Source organism: Lactuca sativa, chromosome 8 (genome assembly GCF_002870075.4).
Source record: "Lactuca sativa cultivar Salinas chromosome 8, Lsat_Salinas_v11, whole genome shotgun sequence".
NCBI classification, from domain to species: domain Eukaryota; kingdom Viridiplantae; phylum Streptophyta; class Magnoliopsida; order Asterales; family Asteraceae; genus Lactuca; species Lactuca sativa.
In genome coordinates, this window is record NC_056630.2 from 106282986 (window position 1) to 106302512 (window position 19527).

A 19527-nucleotide genomic window follows, 5' to 3' on the forward strand; every position below is an offset into this window, starting at 1 on the left:
GACAAGTTACTATAATATTTTTCTAAATTGACAAACATGATTATGGTGTTGCATTTATTTGAGTAAGTAATGATTATGTTTCTGCAAATGTTGTCATTGTCTACAATTGATTTTCACATGAATTTTTATGAAATGAAAATGTTTGGCAATGTATACTTGGAATGTGTTTTTAAAAAACTCGAGATAGTCACTAAAGATTAAGGTTGATACCTTAGTACACTGTTAGATGTACACAAGAATTAACATAATATACTGTAAACAAATTCTGCAATGTAATGTTATTTTACCTGAGTATCAGTAAACATCAGTTTTCTATAGTAACTTTTGGATTTGCTCTGTTTTGTATCCCCGCATTCTAAAACCTGAACGATGACAGTCCATTTTTTTGTTCAGGGTTGGAGTAATATACAATATGTTTGATAGTTCCCTCTCCATCTTGTCGTGGTTGTGCTTATTTGTCATCTGAAAATGTAGAAGGGTTTTTCTGTCTACATGGTTGATGTTAGATTTGTACATGCATAGGGTAACAAGTCATAAATAGTTAGGGAACGACATGACAGTGGATATTTGCATATCGACTATCAATTTTGCAGAATTAGTAATATTATTGGATTGTTATTAGAAATTTGTTGGTATTGTTTATATACTGAAATAACAGATGAATGCCATTTGCATGCCGTGTGAGAGGGAAAGACCAAAATAAGTTACTGATACCATTTGCATATCATTATTATATAGGGGAATAGGTGAATTTGAAGCCATATTTAAATTAATTACAAAAATAGGGAAGATGTGTATGAACACGAAATGATCATACCAATAATGTTATTCTGTAATGTCTGACGTTAATCGCAGTGACAAGAATGTTGGTTGACAATTGAAAATAGTTCACATGGTCTCTAACTTGAAATTCGTTATGCTTATGGCAGAATAATAAAGTAAGTTCGAACATACATGATTCTTATACATATGGAGAATTGTTGAAATGTGATGAGAAGTGAAGATCTTACGAATAATATCATGAAGCGGAAAATCTTTCCTTGATGTCGTTTCTGCGTTTGTGAGTAGGTTTATCCAAGATAGTATTATTTAAACAGATTATAGACGCCGTTAATAACCGTATAGCAGTTACATGAAGTTTCTGAAAAGTCGGCATGTCAGTTACTAAATCTATGTGTGGTGGTGTTGGGTGTCGACTGTAATTATTCTCATCTAACATATTAATAATGGTTAGTAAATTTACTGTTAGTGACATAGAAGGTATTTGGGGTATTTTTTTTCATTTTTTGAGATGATGGTACTTTGGTAATTTTTGTTGTTTATATTATTTAAAAAAGGAAAAGTAACAAATTTATTATGTTATTATATTATCGCATTTTATCAAGTATATTTACTGTTAGTAACATATATGTATTACAAACCTATTTTGTTATTATATTACCATATTTTATAAAAATTATATTTGAAAAGAGGTGTGGTATAATCTTTATTTTTGTATTAATTGTTTATAAGGTACTTAGTATTTAACTGTGATCATTTATATTTTCAATTTAGGTTATGTAAACTTTATTTTTCTGGGCTTTGTGTCACGGGATGCTTCAATCACCGTGCGCCACTTAGTATTTTCTCCGACTAAGTCAGGCTAACTTCGATGGCTTAGATGTATTAACGATTAAAGGAAGCAAGAGAAACGACAAGAATCACTTCTAAGGAAAGAGCTTCTTTATACAACTTTACTTCTTACACAAGAACTTCTTGGATGCCTTGGACAAATGAGTCCTCCTCCTATTTATAGGCATCCTACACCTCCTCAAGGGAAGTCTCTAGATTTCGTATATTCCCGAGTATTCTAGATTGTTCTTACAAGATCCTTATCTATACAAAGTTCTATACTTTTGCATCCTAGAGAATTCTATATCGTTCTAGGGACTTATGGTAGATTATTACTTGTTCTATCATCTTCTTGATCGGTCTGGTAGATTCTAGAACACCGACTCGTGACACCCTCCCCCACTGAAATCCTTGACGTCCCCGTCAAGCCTTGGACTTGTATGCTTCGATCTTGTCTCTGAACTGCCATAAGTCTTGTTCTCGTTCCCAACTAGATTCCGTATCGGATTGTCCCTTCCATCGAACATAGTACTCGGTCCAGTTAGGTGATCCTCTTTTGCGAATTATTCTATCGGCCATAATTTCGTCTACTTCCTTATCAAAGGAGATCACATTCGCAACTGGAGCTCGTTGTGATTCACTCCTAGACGGGTCTTCTTCATCTCGATTATAAGGTTTAAGGAGACTTACATGGAATACGGGGTGGACCTTTAAGTGGGTTGGTAAGTCGAGCTTATATGATCTTATCCCGACCTTTTGGATCACCTGATACGGTCCTTCATATCTTCTTGTTAAGCCCTTGTGTACTTGTCGAGTGGACTTGAACATTCTCTGGGGAAATTTCACCATCACTTCGTCGCCAACCATAAATTCACGCGATTGTCTGTTTTTGTCCGCCCACTTCTTCATGTGTTTGGCTGCTTTGTTCAAGTAAGACCTTGCTATGTCGAGTTCCTCGTTCCACCCTTTAGCGAACTTGTATGCGGGTGGACTAACGCCTTTATACCCCTTAGTTAGTTCTTGTGGTGTCAAAGGTTGTTGACCCATGATGATTTCAAAAGGGCTTCTTCTGGTAGCCTCGCTTCGTTGTAGATTATAAGAAAATTGGGCTACATCAATTAACTTAGCCCAATCCCGTTGATTAGCACTAACAAAAGTGCCTTAGATAAATCTCCAGCAAATGATTTACCCTCTCGGTTTGTCCATCGGTTTACGGGTGGAAACTGGTCGAAAAGTGGAGCTCGGAACCCATGAGCTTAAATAATTCCCTCCAAAATTTTCCAGTAAACCGAGGGTCTCTATCACTTATGATGCTCCGAGGGAGTCCCCAATACTTTGCCACATGTTTGAAGAATAACCGACCAGCTTCCTCGGCTGTGCAATCTCTGGGCGCGGGAATGAACGTCCCGTATTTGGAGAAACGGTCTACAACCACCATGATGGAACCACAACCTTCAGATGTAGGTAAGGCCGATATGAAATCCAAAGTTATACTTTCCCAAGGGTGCTCCGCAATCGGCAACGGTTCTAACAACCCTGCTGTCTTGGACTGTTCCACCTTGTCTTGTTGGCAGATGAGACATGTCCGAACATAGGCGTCTACATCGTCTCTCATCCTTGGCCAGTAGTAAGTCTTTTCTATAATTGCCATGGTTCGGTGTGTTCCAGGATGCCTTGCCCATTTTGAATCGTGGCATTCTTTTAGGACTTCTCTCCTTAAGTTGTCCCATTTCGGAACATACATTCGATTACCGACAGTGAGTAATAGTCCATCGTCGACCCAAAATTTTCGAGTCTTCCCTTCTTTAGCCATCTCCATTAAGCTTTTTGTTAACGGGTCATGGCTTATTCCTTCTTTGATGCGATCAGTAAATGAGCAGGTTACTCGGGAGATGGTTGCCAATTCCGCTTTTCGACTTAGAGCATCGGCGATGACATTTGCCTTCCCTGGCTTATACTCCATGACATAATCGAACTCAGCCAAGAAGTCTTGCCAACGGGCTTGCTTGGGACTTAGTTTTTTCTGATTTTGAAAGTAGCTTGTAGCGACATTGTCAGTTTGAATTACAAATCGATTCCCGAGTAAATAGTGTCTCCATACTCGAAGGCAATGTATAATGGCTGTCATCTCCTTATCATGTATCGGATACCTTCGCTCGGTCTCATTAAGTTTCCGACTTTCGTACGCCACCGGATGACCTTCTTGTAACAAAACACCACCTATAGCAAAGTCTGAGGCATCAGTTTGTACCTGGAACGGCTTCGAGTAATTGGGTAATGCTAGAAATGGTTCTTTCGTGATGGCCTTCTTTAGCTCCTCAAACGTTTCTTGACACTTATCCGTCCACTCCCATGCGACCTTCCTTTTAAGTAGATCAGTTAGTGGAGTTGACCGTGCCTAGTATTCTGATATGAATCTTCGATAATAATTGACCAGACCTAGGAACGATCGTAGTTCGGGCACGTTCTTAGGTGGTTCCCATTCTGAAATTGCTTTTATTTTTCTTTCATCCATGTAGATCCTCCCGTCCTTAATCTTGTGCCCAAGGAATCTTACGTCAGGTTGGGCAAAAGTGCATTTCTCCATCTTCACATACAATTGGTTTTCCTTTAATGACTGAAAAACCAATCTTAGATGTTCCACGTGTTCCTCCAACGTTTCTGAGTAGACCACGATGTCGTCTAGATACACTACTACGAACTTATCCAAGAACGGGTGGAAGATTTTGTTCATGAGGGTGCAAAATGTGGTCGGTGCATTTGTGAGTCCAAAGGGCATGACCAAGAACTCAAACGATCCATACCTGGTCACACATGTTGTCTTTGGCTCGTCTCCGGCTGCTATGCGAACTTGCCAATACCCTGATCGTAGATCTAACTTTGTGAACCATCGAGCATTTGTGAGTCGATCGAAGAGATCGGCGACTAAGGGGATTGGGTACTTGTTCTTCACAGTTACCTTATTCAAGGCTCGATAGTCAATACACATTCTTAGACTACCATCTTGTTTCCTTTGGAACAATACTGGGGCACCAAATGGAGCTTTGGAAGGTCTGATGAAGCCAGCGTCTAGTAACTCCTTTAACTGTTTCCTTAGCTCTTCTAATTCTGGTGGTGCCATTCGGTAAGGCCCCAACACTGGTGACCTTGCTCCTGGTTCTAATTCTATCTCATGATCCACCTCTCTTCGTGGTGGTAGTTTCTTGGGTAATTCTGGTGGCATTACCTCTTTAAATTCCTCAAGTACTTTCTTGATTTTGTTCGGTACCTCCATTTCTGGAGAATCGACTTCTTCTTTTAAGGTGGCTAGGAATGTCACCTCGCCCCTCCGAAGGCCTTTGCTAAGTTGCATGGCTGAAATGATACGGGAATTCGCCTTGCTTCTTTCTAAGGGAACGATGTGGATCGAGGATCCCTTGGTGAGGCGCATGGTTTGATCTTCAAATGAAAAAGGTCGGGCTTCATCTAGGAATTCCATCCCAAGCACCATGCAGTAATCATCCATAGGGACTACCGTTAAGTCAATGATTCCTGTCCATCCTCCTATCTCGATGGGCACATTATGGGCGACACCAAGGATGGGTTCGGATGGGGAATTTACTGCTTTCAGCCAACCTATCTCCTTGGTGTATTGAATGTTCCTTTTTTTGGCTTCATTTTCAGCAAGAAAGTTATGAGACGCACCTGTATCGACTAAGGCTTTAGTTGTCTCTCCATTTATTTTAGTCTTCACGAACATGAGACCTCCTCCTTTCATTGGTTTTGTCTCTTCCTTAGCCACCGAGTTGAGGAGACGCATCGAGCTTAGTTGTTGTTCGTCCCTTTCTTCAATTTCATCTTCAAAGACCATGGCGTTGAAACTTTTCTTCTTAGGACAATCTCTTATTAGATGGGGACCGTCACATAAATAACACTTCACCTCCTTACGAGTCCCTCCTTCGATCGCCTTTCCTTTGAAAGTCGCGGGTTTGACAGCGGGTCTATCGTCCCTTGGTGACGGCCTTGGCACAGCTTTATCTCCCCCACTAGTCCTTCTAATCAGTGCATCTCTTCGGAAGTCCATAAGGTCTTCCGCTACAGCAATCGCTTCGTCAACATCTTGGACATTCCTTCGCTTGAGCTCGTTATAGGCCCAAGATTGTAGTCCATCTTGGAAATAAAATAACTTGTCTTTTTCTTGTAATTCGGGCAGCTCCAGCATTAAAGCAGTAAATTCTGCTACATAATCTTTAATCGACCCAACGTGTTTCAGTCCCCGAAGCTTCTTCATTGCTACATCTTCGGCGTTATGGGGACAAAACTGCTTCTTGAGTTGCCTTTTGAACTCATCCCAGGTCTCTATGGTGTATAGCCCTTTTTCTATGTCGTTATGCTTCCGCCTCCACCATAGGGCAGTGTTCTCACATAGGTATAGGACGGCCGTGTCTATTTTGGACTTATCGTCCTTTACCCCAATTGCATTGAAATAACATTCTACGGACCAAAAAAATTCTTCAAGAAGTTTAGGGTCACGCTTACCTCCGTACTTCAGGGGTTTAGGTGCATCAGCATGTGGCGTCATCTTTGTACTTGCTCCTCCAGCAATTGCGGCTTTGCACAACTTTACTTTGGCTTCTAGAGTAGCTACCTTCTCACGGAACTCATTCCGCAAGGTGTTAATAAGTCCAAGGACTTCTTCCTTGATGACACCGATGGTCTCCTTCAATCCATCGCTCGTGTCACTTATCTCGGCAACGAACTGATCGACGGTATCCTTCCATTCAAGGATCTCACCGACGTTAATCTCCGTCCTTGTAAGCTTGTTCTCTAAGCTTGCCAAGGCATCTATCGATTGGTCCCTCTTCCTGGACTTTCTTCCTTTCTCCTCGACGACAGGGGGCACGTTTGCGACTTCACTACTTCCTGCTTCCGTAGTCATGATCTCTTGCTTGTACGAACTCCGGCTCTGATACCACATGTCACGGGATGCTTCAATCACCGTGCGCCACTTAGTATTTTCTCCGACTAAGTCAGGCTAACTTCGATGGCTTAGATGTATTAACGATTAAAGGAAGCAAGAGAAACGACAAGAATCACTTCTAAGAAAAGAGCTTCTTTATACAACTTTACTTCTTACACAAGAACTTCTTGGATGCCTTGGACAAATGAGTCCTCCTCCTATTTATAGGCATCCTACACCTCCTCAAGGGAAGTCTCTAGATTTCGTATATTCCCGAGTATTCTAGATTGTTCTTACAAGATCCTTATCTATACAAAGTTCTATACTTTTGCATCCTAGAGAATTCTAGATCGTTCTAGGGACTTATGGTAGATTATTACTTGTTCTATCATCTTCTTGATCGGTCTGGTAGATTCTAGAACACCGACTCGTGACATTTGGCTATAAAAAGGACTATAACACATATTTCGTGCACTTCAATAATTTTCAAAAACATTAATGAAAACTTAATTCACCTTGTAAAATTTTCCAATGAAATAAACTTTTTCCAACAAAATAAGAAAGAAACTGTGTTACATAAAGCTTCATAAATAAAGTCATTTGTCTATGATATTTGTTCATATTTGTGTTCGTGCCAAATAAATATCATTATCGTATGAGATTTCTTTGACATCACCGAATCTTAGAAGAAATCCAGTAAACATCGGATCTAGTAAGGACCTCATGTTCTCATCTAGTTGTAGTAGACAAAGTGACTGCCATAGATGAGAGTTAGTCAAACAGGAAGCAATTGTATTTGATTTGTTACCATTTCGAACAACTAGCAATGTTTGTCTAAAATCACCACCAAGTACAACTACTTTCCCACCAAAAATTTCTCTTGTCACAACCTTTGCATATATATTTGTATATAACTTGTTGTAAAAGTTCTTTTCCTTTTCTATTATTGACTTGATTGCCCTCGTTGTTTGACATTGCAACTAAATGAACAATATTTTTAGCTTTTCTTTTATTAATTGTTCCTTTTTCTCTAATTATGATTTCATCTGATTTGGTTGAGTTTTCTCCTATGGTATCATTTATTTTTTCGTTAATGAATTGGAGATTTGTATTGCAAGTGTTCTTTGTTTTCTTTTGTCTCCATTTTATAATCGTTTCTTTTCTATATTGTTGTTTATATCGAAAAGCATTATGAATCATATCTAACTTATCTATTATATCATTATATCTCCCTTTTTTTCCTTCCAATTTATAATAGCTAATCTCCTGTATTGGTTCTTATTTATAATGGAACAACCAGCAACATGTAATGGTTTTGTGTAATTTGTAGATGCATGTTGACATCTTTTCATGATATTCAAATTGACTGCACTTGCTGGCTTGTCAATTTTGTTGTGAGTTTTTTTTTTGTAGTTGTAATTCCTATAGGGGTTTACACCTGTTTAATTAAAAAAATTATTTAACTATCTTGAAAGATTAAGCAAGAAAGAAGAACCTGGGAAACGACATATTGTTGCCTACCATTCACTTGTAAACTGAAGGTTGGCCTTACCTGTAAGCACATTCAACATCAAAGACCCACCATTAGTTCACAGGCTAAACAATCTGTGCCACGTCACTTCAAACCTGCTGATAACAATCAACACCCCATGGTCACACGAGCTCGCACCAACTCTCTCAAGCCTAAATATGTTCATACTTCCACTATTGATTACACAATGACTGAACCTCGCACAGTTGCTCAAGCCTTGAAACATACATGCTGGATAAATGCAATGAAGTTAGAATATGATGCATTAATGAGAAATAACACTTGGTATCTAGTATCTCGTCCTTGTAATATTAACCTTGTCACTTGTAAGTGGATTTTTAGGATCAAACGTCACGCAGACAGTTCCATTGAGCGCTACAAAGCTCGCCTCGTTGCTCACAGTTTCAACCAAGAACAAGGAATTAATTTCTTTGATACTTTCAAACCGGTCATTAAGCCAACTACCATCCGCTTAGTTCTCTCAGTGACTCTTTCTTGTGGATGGTAACTTTGACAATTAGACATCAATAACGCATTCTTGAATGGTGTGCAACCTTAGGGTTTTGAAGATCCATCCCGACCTCATCATGTTTGTCGCCTACGGAAGGCTACTTATGGATTGAAGCATGCCCCTTGGGCTTGGTTTATCAAGCTAAAACAACATTTGACTTCAAAAGGATTACGGGCATGTCAATCAGACAATTCCCTGTTTGTCTACTCTGTTAACCATGTCACTATTTATATACTTGTTTACGTGGATGATCTTATTATCACAGGTAACAATACTACGTTCCTAGAAAGCTTCATCTGTGAGTTGCACAAGACTTTTTCTATTAAAGATCTTGGCTCTTTGCACTACTTTCTTGGGGTTCAAATTACTCGCACCTCAGCTGGTCTTCACATGTCACAGAAGGGATACATTGAAGATGTTCTTACTCGTACTCACATGGCCGGTTCAAAACCGGTCTCCATTCCTGCTGATTCGTCATCTCCTCTACTCAAGAATGGAGTTCCTTTCTCAAATTCCAAGCTTTATTGACAAGTAGTTGGCTCACTTCAGTATGTCACTATCATGAGACCCGATATCACCTATGCAGTGAATCGTATCTGCCAATATATGCACTCTCCTACACTTCGGCATTGGCAAGCTGTCAAACGTATTTTAAGATATTTGAATGGCACCTTAGACCATTGCTTAAATTTTCAGCCTACCAAAGTTCTATCTCTGTTGGCCTATTTGGATGCGGGATGGATCTCCGGCAAAGATGATAGTCGCTCTCAGTACGGGTTTGCAGTTTTTCATGGCAACAATTTGATCAGTTGGACATCTCGAAAACAGAAGGTGGTTGCGAGCTCCAGTACCGAAGCGGAATATAGAGCTCTTGCTTATACTTCTGTTGAATTATTATGGATTAAACAATTGTTACGCGATCTCCAAGTCCCTCTTCCACAAGCCCCTAAACTTCTCTTTCACAACATCGATGCAACCTTCATGTGCAAGAATTCAATTATCAGCTCTAAGTCAAAACACATCAACCTAGATTTTCATTTTGTGTGGGAGCAGATTGAAATTGGCGATCTAAAAATACGCCATGTCCCTTCTTCTGAGCAGCTAGCTGATATCTTCACAAAACTGTTACGTCAAGACCATCTTGCAATTTTGTGCACCAAGCTTCAAGTTAGACCTGCCTTTCAGCTTGCAGGGGGTGATAAATACATGTATTAGATATTAGATATTTTAAATATGTTTGACTTAGTAAATAGCTTAGTCCATATGGTTAGCTGATTAGTGGTTGTGTGGGTCCTATTTTTTAGCCTTAGTCTTGGGATTCTCCTGTATATATATCTGTGTATACTCATTTATTAAACAGATACAATATATACATATCTTGATTTATACATGTTTATCCCCCGTCCTCGTAGTGTGTGTGTGTATATATATATATATATATATATATATATATATATATATATATATATATATATATATATATATATATATATATATAGAGAGAGAGAGAGAGAGAGAGAGAGCTAGGTTCAGGTATTCAAAGTAATTATTGTGTTATTGTATGCATAAATTTGGCCCAATCAAAATTTAAAATAAATTTAAATAATTAAATAAATAAATAAGGGTAAATAGGTAATTTGATAATTAGTTTCCACAAATAATATCCTATAATTATGGTAACCATTGACTTCAACTACCTAGGTTTTCTCCATCCATCGTCGGCTTTTTAAAACCACCTCCAATGTAAACTGTAACCCTAATCAAACCATCTCCAGTCGTCACCTCCATCCTTATGCCTCCCACTACTGGTCGCCACCCTACCCTCTTGCTCCTCCGACCACCGTATCCACCGCCATGTCGAGGGTTGTTGTTGCTATCTTTTCGTGAAGGATGAAGACAGAGACCGACGAGGGGTTGCGCCATTTCAGTCGTATGTAAGGTGGAATGCACCACAGCCACCTGTCGTTGTAGTTGTTGCTGCTCGGAGACGCGTCCATCACCGGACGTTGCGACCTTCTTGCCTGAGAAAGGAGCTGTGGAGGAGCCGCTGCCATTGGTCGAAGTCCGCTGCCATCATTCTTCTTATTCTCTTCTTCCGCTAGCTGCCACTTGTGTCAATGACCTTCTTCTTATATGTAAAGTACAAAGTGAAGCTAGTTTGTCACTGTTTTCATATCAAATTCACTTCTTCTTAATATGATAAAAATCAATTTGTTTATGTAGATGATTCAGTGGATGATATTGGTGAGATTTCAATTCTATTGGAATGGAATCACGAATTCTAATTCTGTTGGAATCATAGAAGTTGATGTTTGAAGAACGCCATATTTGGATTATCAGTTGCACATTCCTCTGGTATTATTACAGTGCCCCATTTTCTTGCAATGACCGAGAAAGCTTCCTCACACCATGCGTGTTGAGGGGCTCCGAAAATCATTATGGAAGCTATTCTTACGTTAAAATTTTTCTTTTGGGTTCCAGTTATACATCGTCTTGAACCAAGGTTTCCAGATCTGCCTTCCGTCCACTAAGAACTTGGAATTTGCAGCTTCACTTTCGAATTCCACGAGCATTTTTAATCCTCCCAAATATCTCATTACTACAGTAGGGCATTCTTTAACCTCCAGAAAAGCTCTCACATTCATTAGAGCTTGGAAATTTTCCACTTCGCCAACTAGTGCCCGTTTCATGAATTCTCTCGTTTCCTCGAAGGATGACATCCTGATTGGGGTTGGATTTGTAGTTTCTTTCGGCATTTTATCTCCTGCAACCACCTCTGCATAGCTCTTAGTACACTTCTGTGCTTCTTGATTATTGGGTTGGAATGAGTGAAGATGGGGGTAGCCATAGGTTTGCTTATTTTGGCCGTGACCGATGGGGGGCATAGTAGAGTGGGGGTTGGCTGTGCTTTTACGTTGGAATCTAGCTAAATTGACTCTTAGCTTGTAGTTTCCAATCCAGATTTCGTTTAGTTTTCCTTCAAACTATGAGATATTCTCTATTCTAATGAATCTAACGAAACCAAACCTCTTGTTCTTGATATTCCTCTTCCTGGCTAGGTAGAGATCCACTATTGTTCTGTACCTTTGGAATGTTAGCCACAGAGCCTTCTTGTCCCAATCTTCAGGGAAGTTCTGAAAAAAGAATGATATTGCCATGCTCTTGGTTAAGTTATGATCTTCCTGGTGTCTTCTTCTTCTTTGTCGGACTTCTGTCCACTCTCCGATAGCCATGACTCTTCGGCTCCTGGACTTAACACAATAATTACTTTGAATATAATAACCTAAGCATATATATATATATATATATATATATATATATATATATATATATATATATATATATATATATACACACACACACACACACTATGATTTTCCGTCCTCTATTTTCCTAATACGCAACAAAAACTCATAACAAATCGTAAGCTCAATTACTAGTTAACTCTAATATGTATGTATATTTAAAAATCTAATTTTGTTGTTCAAGAAGACGTTTTATATGTGATTTTCATTACTAAATCGTGAAAGATGATTCTGATTTGATGATTCGTGTCTTAATTAAATACGCTATATTTGATTTAATGTCATTTTACGGATAGGATATATTTGCTTTTATTCAGTTATTGGGTATCATATGGATTATGGAAACTGGACTTTTTCCATTTATCCTTCATTTGGAAGAAAAAGAAGGTGTTTGCTTAAAAAGATTCCCATGATGATGTGTCTTGGTAAGGCTTAAGCACGTATAACATCCACAAATCTTATAAGAAAAATAACATAACCAAAAGGAAAAGTTATTCATATAACGAACGCGATATTCCAACATATACAAAAAACGCATGCATAGAATAACAAAATGGTAATTAACATCAAACACCAAACACCAACTAAAAAAAAAACAACTCCACAAATCTCCAAATTCTTGACTAAAAAACCCCTAACAGTTAGCAACGCAGTAGTAATTTACGACTCACCCAAGTAGAAGTTGTTTGCTATCCTTTGATTACTTACTCCCAAAGAACAAACCAACCAACCAAAAAAAAAAAAAAAAAAAAATACTATCCTCTAAAAACCTGTGCTGCTTGTGTATCTATTCACCATTCTCGTTTCCTCCTGTCACAACAACAAACACAAAAAGTTATAATTATTATTTACTATATATTTACATTAAAAACACTTCAAATACAAATACACACCTTCATTTCTACGCTTGGATGTGCATGGCTTGAAAATGTCGGTAAAATACTCACTAAAGGGTTTCTGAGAAACAGGTATCAACTTCCCAACAACAGCAAGAGGCCAACTAGTGTAGTGTAACAAACAACAATAATCAGGGGCATAAACATTAAAATTAAAAATATATATATATATATATATATATATATATATATATATATATATATATATATATATATATATATATATATATATATATATATATATATGTTTACAATAGGGGGGGTGATATACTGATATGTAATTATTAGAAAATACAAGATACCTGATAAAGCCAATCACAATTGAGACCAACCACAATTGCCAGCTCAGCCTTGTGGTGGTGGTAAATTTCCCAAGGAACATGACGATAACAACCTGGAATAAGAGCGATAATTACAACATCGCCACATGGCCCACATCATAGTGTAAGTAAGGTATTATGACAAGTGGGGTGAGAATCTTACTTGAAGAACAACAGTAAGGCCCACGATACCCATAAACAAGCGGTTTTTGGTGACTCCTTTGAAAACATTCATTTCATCAGGCTTCCTGGCATTAAACTCATTGAATATCTGGCAGAGTACATGCATATAAGAAATTATAAGTATGTTGCTGCTATTATGTATGTATGGGTAAGGAATTATTCATTATGAGAAAAAAAATACTTGACCTGAGCAAAGACAAAAGCATTGAAAATGAGAGTGTTTTTCACTTTCTTAGCATGCTCATCGGATTCCTTCTGTAAATGTAGGATTTCTATACCACGGAAATTGAGTGTGAGGAGAACTGTCACTTGATAAGCAGCCTGAATTAGCAAATTCCTCCACATAATATTTGTTATAAGAGGCTCCCTAAACAAACCAAAAATAAAAAGTTAAGTTACGAGTATAAATATAAATATAAAATAATATTATGAGGAAAGTCAACACGAAATTGGTCAAACCTGCGGCCCACGGGGTGTCGGTCCATGAGGTGGTCGGTTGGTGGTTCGGTGGCGAGGGCAAGTGCACCAAGAGTGTCCATGATAAGATTCACCCAAAGAAGCTGAATCCAAAATTAAGAAATTATAAAAATTACAATAATTAATAAAAAGTAAGTTGCTATTATTTGACAATATTTTTGACATATGACATTTTGGCATGAGAGAGAGATACCTGGACTGCATTGAGGGGGACATCGCCTGATGAAATTGCTGCCACAACATTAATGACAAGGGCAGCAACATTTACAGTGAGCTGAAACTGAATGAATTTCTGTATGTTTGCATACACAGATCTTCCCCACCGTACAACCTGTTATAATTAAATTAATCATTGGAATACAATTAATTTTTTTTGTAATTAAGAGCATTATTTATGTATTATAATATAAGACAGTACCTTTACGACTGAAGCAAAATCATCATCCAAGATAATGATGTCACTACTTTCTTTAGCAACTTCAGTTCCTTGGATGCCCATAGCAAGACCAATATCAGCCTACAATTTCATAAATTAAAAAAAGATATAAAAATTAATTAAACAGATGATGAAAAATCTTTAATTACCTCATGTAGAGCAGGGGCATCGTTTGTTCCATCTCCAGTAACAGCAACAACATGCCCTCTTTTCCTCAATGCTTGGACAAGTAACAGCTTATCGTTAGGTGAAGACCTCCCCATCACCTGTTTCAAAATCAGCATTACATTCTTCTAAAACTTAAACAAACTTATTTACAACTACACGACTAGGGTCATAATAGTAAATTCACAAACCGAAATCTTCTCAGCAACTTCTAGTCTTTGGTCTTCTGACATGGCACGGAAAGATTTCCCTTCAATTAGATTCGGCTCTTCTGCATCAGCATTTGATGCCAAAATTCCACATTCTAAAGCAATTGCTCTTGCTGTTTGTAGATTGTCACCAGTCACCATTCTCACCTACAACATTACATGGATTACAAATAAATAAATAAAACCATTTACACAAAATTACAAAAATAATAATTAAATATTGTGTACTACCTTCACACCAGCCTTTACACACAGTTCAACAGCCTCTCTCACACCTTTCCGACATGGATCCTACATGGACAACCATGTATCAAATCAAAATATACAACATATATATATATATATATATATATATATATATATATATATATATATATATATATATATCTTTGATGACGTGGACATTCACATACCTTTAAGCCAACAATTGCCAACAAGACAAGATCGCCCTCAGGTAGCTCCCATTGTGCCAGCTCATCTTCGCCAGTTGGAACAGTTTCTGCTTCACATGGTCTGTATGCAATAGCAACACAACGCAAGCTTCCAGAAGCCATATCTTCAATTGCTTTTTTGAAATATTCCACCTGTAATGTAAACAATCACAAGTTAGAAAATTTTTTCTTTTTTTTTTCAATCAAAGATGAAATCTCTTACCTTTTCTTCACTGAGGGGGACAAGTTGTCCATCAATGTCCATGTATCTTGTACATGCAGCCAACACAATTTCAGCTGCACCTTTCCAGTGTACATGAACTTCAGAATCAGGCTGTTGAGAAAAGAAAATAAAAAAAAAAACATAAATATATATTTTTTATGTGAACCATTTAGAATCTTTTATAAATATTCCAATAAAAATTACCCGTTTTACTGCAACACCGCCTCGTTTTTTCTCCGAGTTAAATGGGAATGCGTGAATAATCGAAGACTCTGATCTAACTGCTTCAAAATTCATTCCAATCTGTATTTTTTTTATAAAAAAGATGAGTATCATTTAATTTAATTATTAAATGTAATTTTTTTTTAAATGGATGAAGAACTAACATTAACCCCCCATTGAAGTATGGCCTTTTCTGTTGGTGATCCAGAAACCTCAATCTCTTGGCCTCCCTATTAAACACCAAAAATAATACGTATCATTTAATATTAAAATATTATAGAAAAAGATTTGCTTACTATATTTGAAAAGACCTACCTCAGGTAAAAATACACTGCCAGTTGTATTTTGAGCTACACTTTCAACAAGTAGAGATACAATCTTTGGTGGTAATGCTGACGTGTCATTTGGTGGATCGTTTTTCTTCCCACAAATATAAGCCTCAACAACAGTCATCTGAAAACAATAAAACAAACAGGTAAATAAAGTGAAGTGTTTTTTTTTAATTTTTACATGTCGAAATAAATAAAAAAAGGAAAGATCATACCAAATTCAATGTCAAGGTTCCGGTTTTATCACTGCAAATTGTAGTAGCAGAACCCATTGTTTCACAAGCAGATAACCTCCGAACCTACATGTGAAAAATTACCAAAATGCCCCCGAGAAATTTATAGTAAACAAAATTATAAAACTTACCAACGCTTTATCCGACATCATTTTTCGCATCGAGTATGCCAGCCTGTAATTATGAGCAACATGATTTATATTTTATTAATCAAAAACTCGTTTAAAAGAAATGGATTAATAATTATTGAAAAAGGTTCAACTTACGTTAATGTGACAGCTAATGGAAGCCCTTCAGGAACCGCAACAACAACAATCGTGACCTAAAAATTCATCAAATTAGAAGAAGGGTAAAAAAGGAAGCTTAATAAAAATACTAATTATTAAATACATACTGCAACAGTGAAAATTTTGATTGCTCCATCAACAGCATCCCCAAGACTAGTTTTCCCAGCAATAAACTCCACTTGTTCCTTATCATCCTTTGTGTGTCCAGTAAAAAACCTAACAAACAAAATTTACCATTTTAAAAGCAAGAATGAGAGGTGAAATGACGATTATACCCATGCAACGTTGAATTAATTACCTTATGAGAAGGATGACAAGAACAGATACAGCCACCACAAGCCCTACTATACCAATAAATGTCGCCACTCCATTCAAACGCACCTACAAAAAGTTATATATAATTCAAATATTAAAAAATCTTTATTTTTAAAGACTCTTTACATGGTTTTTGTTTTTACTTTTTATAAAAAACTAACCTGTAATGGTGTTTCCTCTCCATTGTCTTCTGAGATGCTAGCCATAAGTAATCCCCATTCTGTATGTATTCCAACACTTGTGGCCTAAAAATAGTTATTATATAAGATGATGATTATTATTTTTTCATGGTAAGCAATTAAAAAATAATTATGTAATCTTTCTTACCATCATAGTACCATAGCCATCTGCCACCTTACACCCCGACATTAAAAATGGTGATTTATGATCTTTATGAACCTGTTAAATTTATAAAAAAATAAAAAGTTGCTTTATATAATACCCTATAAAAGATTTCAGAAAAAACACAATGTAACAGAATTTTATAAAAACTTACGATTTTACTCTCTCCAGTCATACTTGATTCATCAATTGAAAGTGAGTGACCAGAAATCAAAACCCCATCAGCTGGAACCTGGTTTATAGAAGAAGTGTAAACAAGGGCAAAAATGGAAATAATTAAAATGTGGTAATAAATAGAAATGAGAAATATATTACCTGGTCCCCGATTTTAAGTGTTATGACATCACCCACAACGATATCAAAGATTGAAATCTCCACCCTCCTTCCACCTCTAACAACCTAGCAATATAATCTTTATTAGTCAACAAAAGTCAAATATGTTTAAATAAATAAAAGTTGTTTAAAAGATAATATCCAGTTATCCACCTCCAACTGTATATTCTGTTTCTCTTCATTTAAGTTCTGAAACTGAAGTGATTGTTTATAATCACTTATTGCTACAAAACAGGAAACAACAATAATTTGTTATATATTTCCTAATACAACAACATTTAGACATAAGTTTGTGTATGTAACAAAATCATTGTTTATTTAATAAAGTACCTGTAACGACTATGACAATTATAACAGCTAATGCTATGCTTCCACCATCATACCATCCTTCTTTAATCCCCTGAAAGAGATGATACGAGTGAGAAAACAGAAAGATATATTTTCTAACATTAAAGAAACTATTTATAACTTTATACTACAAAATATATAAATATGATTCACTAACCTCTGTTTTGATACCTAGTGCTAAAGAAGCAGCAGCAGCTACCATTAAAATGATCAATGTTGTATCGCGACAAGCATCAAACAGAAACCTCTATCAAATGCATATCACAAAAAGATTTAGATTAAAACATGTTCAGATAATGAATGTCATCAATTTGGGTTTAAAGAGAAGTAAGAACATCTAATTACCCAAAAACTTCGCCCCTTTTTTCTTGGGTATGTGTTTGACCCAAACACATTTTTCCTGTCTAATATGTTTGCCTCATCATCATTAATTCCCTTATCAGGATTCGTCTTCAACATCTCTGCCAATCCATTAACCCCACCAAAGTTTTGCAAAGCAGGAAAATCATGGTCTCGCGTCATGGAAGCAAGTTGTCCAGGGTTAACATTGTAATTTCCAGTAGGAATGGGAGATGGAGGTGATTTGGGGGTTCCTGTTAGCAGGTAGTATGTTAACAAGTCGATCGACATCAAGACCTAAAAGAGAAAATTAGGGTTTACCATCTGCTTTTTCTCCATGTGACTGAAAAAGGTAGGCTGCCTGAAAAACAACAATGGGTTATTAGTGGATTTACGTTACATTAAACTATGTTTAAAGATGAAGATGAAGATGATATTACTTACTCGTATGACTTGCGCATGAGTTCTGATTTTTGCGATGATTTGTTTCTTCTCTTCCTCCTTTTTCAAATCCAAGGTGTATCGGAATCGACGGGAAGCATTCAGTACAAGTGCTGCTTGCTATATCAAATAAATGTCGGTTAATATCCAATATCCAATTGAAACGTCGAGAATTCAACGAGAAAAAGACGAGACACGTTACCCTCCATCTTTTAAGGCTGTCGACCGATGCACTTTTAGTTCTAACTATGTCAAAAGGATCAGAAACCGACCCATAGTCCTGGAAACCTCCGCCGCTTCCACCACCCGATTCCAAATCCTTCGGGTGTCGCCGGTAGGGCGACCCACCACTACTCATTGCCGTAATAAAACCAGTAAAAGCCGCAGGAGAGATGACACCGTTCTCGACCACACACTGCTATCAAAAGAAAACAAAAGGACCATATGAGTTTTCAAGATTAACACACTTTGAAAACAAAATACACTGAGAATAAACGACTAATGGTTCATCTATTTATCAAAAAAGAACCAAACCCGAAAGTCCAATTACAGTGATTCGGAACTATTAGGGTTTCGCATTCTGCGAACATTAAATGAAGAAATCAATGCCCAAACCATCCGGAAGCACCGAATATTGGAAAAAAGTTTGCTTATACTGTAGCTACGAATCTAGATATACACAATTTTGGCATCAAATCATGTTGCAGAATAGAAAGATGTTTGAAGATAAACCTGAGAAAAATACTACGAAAATTCGAATCGGTGTTTGTTTCGTCTGAGCAGATGAAGAGCTGCAATTGCTCTGCAGTTTCCTTCGGTGTTGAACCCACGAAATCTGAATGAAACAGTTTTGTACTTTTGCCAGCGGAATATAATAACAAATAAAAGCGAAGATTTAGTATTATTTAATTCCTAGATTAGTTATAATCATCTTTTAATCCACAAATTTCAAATTTTCCAAATATTTTATTTTTATTTTTGTTATCCATATATATTTATGTATTTTGCTTTTACTTTTTACTTATAGTAATAATATTTTTATATGTTTTTATAATGGCAACAAGATATTTATTTGCTCCAGTAAACAAAATAAATAAGGCA

At 36.9% G+C, this 19527-nt stretch overlaps 1 protein-coding gene across 1 annotated transcript; it reads right to left on the minus strand.

Annotated features, from left to right (window-relative positions):
* Positions 1 to 12372: 12372 nt before the first annotated feature.
* LOC111902340 (calcium-transporting ATPase 8, plasma membrane-type) lies at positions 12373 to 19316 on the minus strand. Its single transcript, XM_052766871.1, has 33 exons — positions 19159 to 19316; positions 18629 to 18841; positions 18430 to 18546; positions 18307 to 18346; positions 17992 to 18239; positions 17804 to 17893; positions 17629 to 17698; positions 17452 to 17522; positions 17281 to 17364; positions 17120 to 17197; positions 16951 to 17022; positions 16785 to 16868; positions 16607 to 16689; positions 16416 to 16524; positions 16288 to 16343; positions 16153 to 16195; positions 16004 to 16087; positions 15775 to 15912; positions 15624 to 15689; positions 15442 to 15540; positions 15238 to 15348; positions 14997 to 15167; positions 14815 to 14874; positions 14566 to 14730; positions 14359 to 14475; positions 14192 to 14290; positions 13967 to 14104; positions 13756 to 13856; positions 13483 to 13663; positions 13277 to 13384; positions 13096 to 13187; positions 12791 to 12897; positions 12373 to 12707 (listed from the first exon to the last, which is right to left on the minus strand). The coding sequence occupies exons 2-33, from the start codon at positions 18782 to 18784 to the stop codon at positions 12685 to 12687; spliced, it is 3261 nt and encodes a 1086-aa protein (XP_052622831.1). The 5' UTR covers positions 18785 to 18841; positions 19159 to 19316; the 3' UTR covers positions 12373 to 12684.
* Between the last annotated feature and the right edge of the window lie 211 nt (positions 19317 to 19527).

What these genes read in the sequence shown, in the direction of transcription:
- LOC111902340 (XM_052766871.1), bottom strand. Translation starts at nt 18,784, where the DNA reads ATGAGTAGTGGTGGGTCGCCCTACCGGCGACACCCGAAGGATTTGGAA. An exon ending in CGACACCCCGTGGGCCGCAG is followed by an intron (nt 13,664 to 13,755) that starts GTTTGACCAATT and finishes TGGTTTGTTTAG; the next exon opens with GGAGCCTCTTATAACAAATA. An exon ending in GCCTTACTGTTGTTCTTCAA is followed by an intron (nt 13,188 to 13,276) that starts GTAAGATTCTCA and finishes CTCTTATTCCAG; the next exon opens with GTTGTTATCGTCATGTTCCT.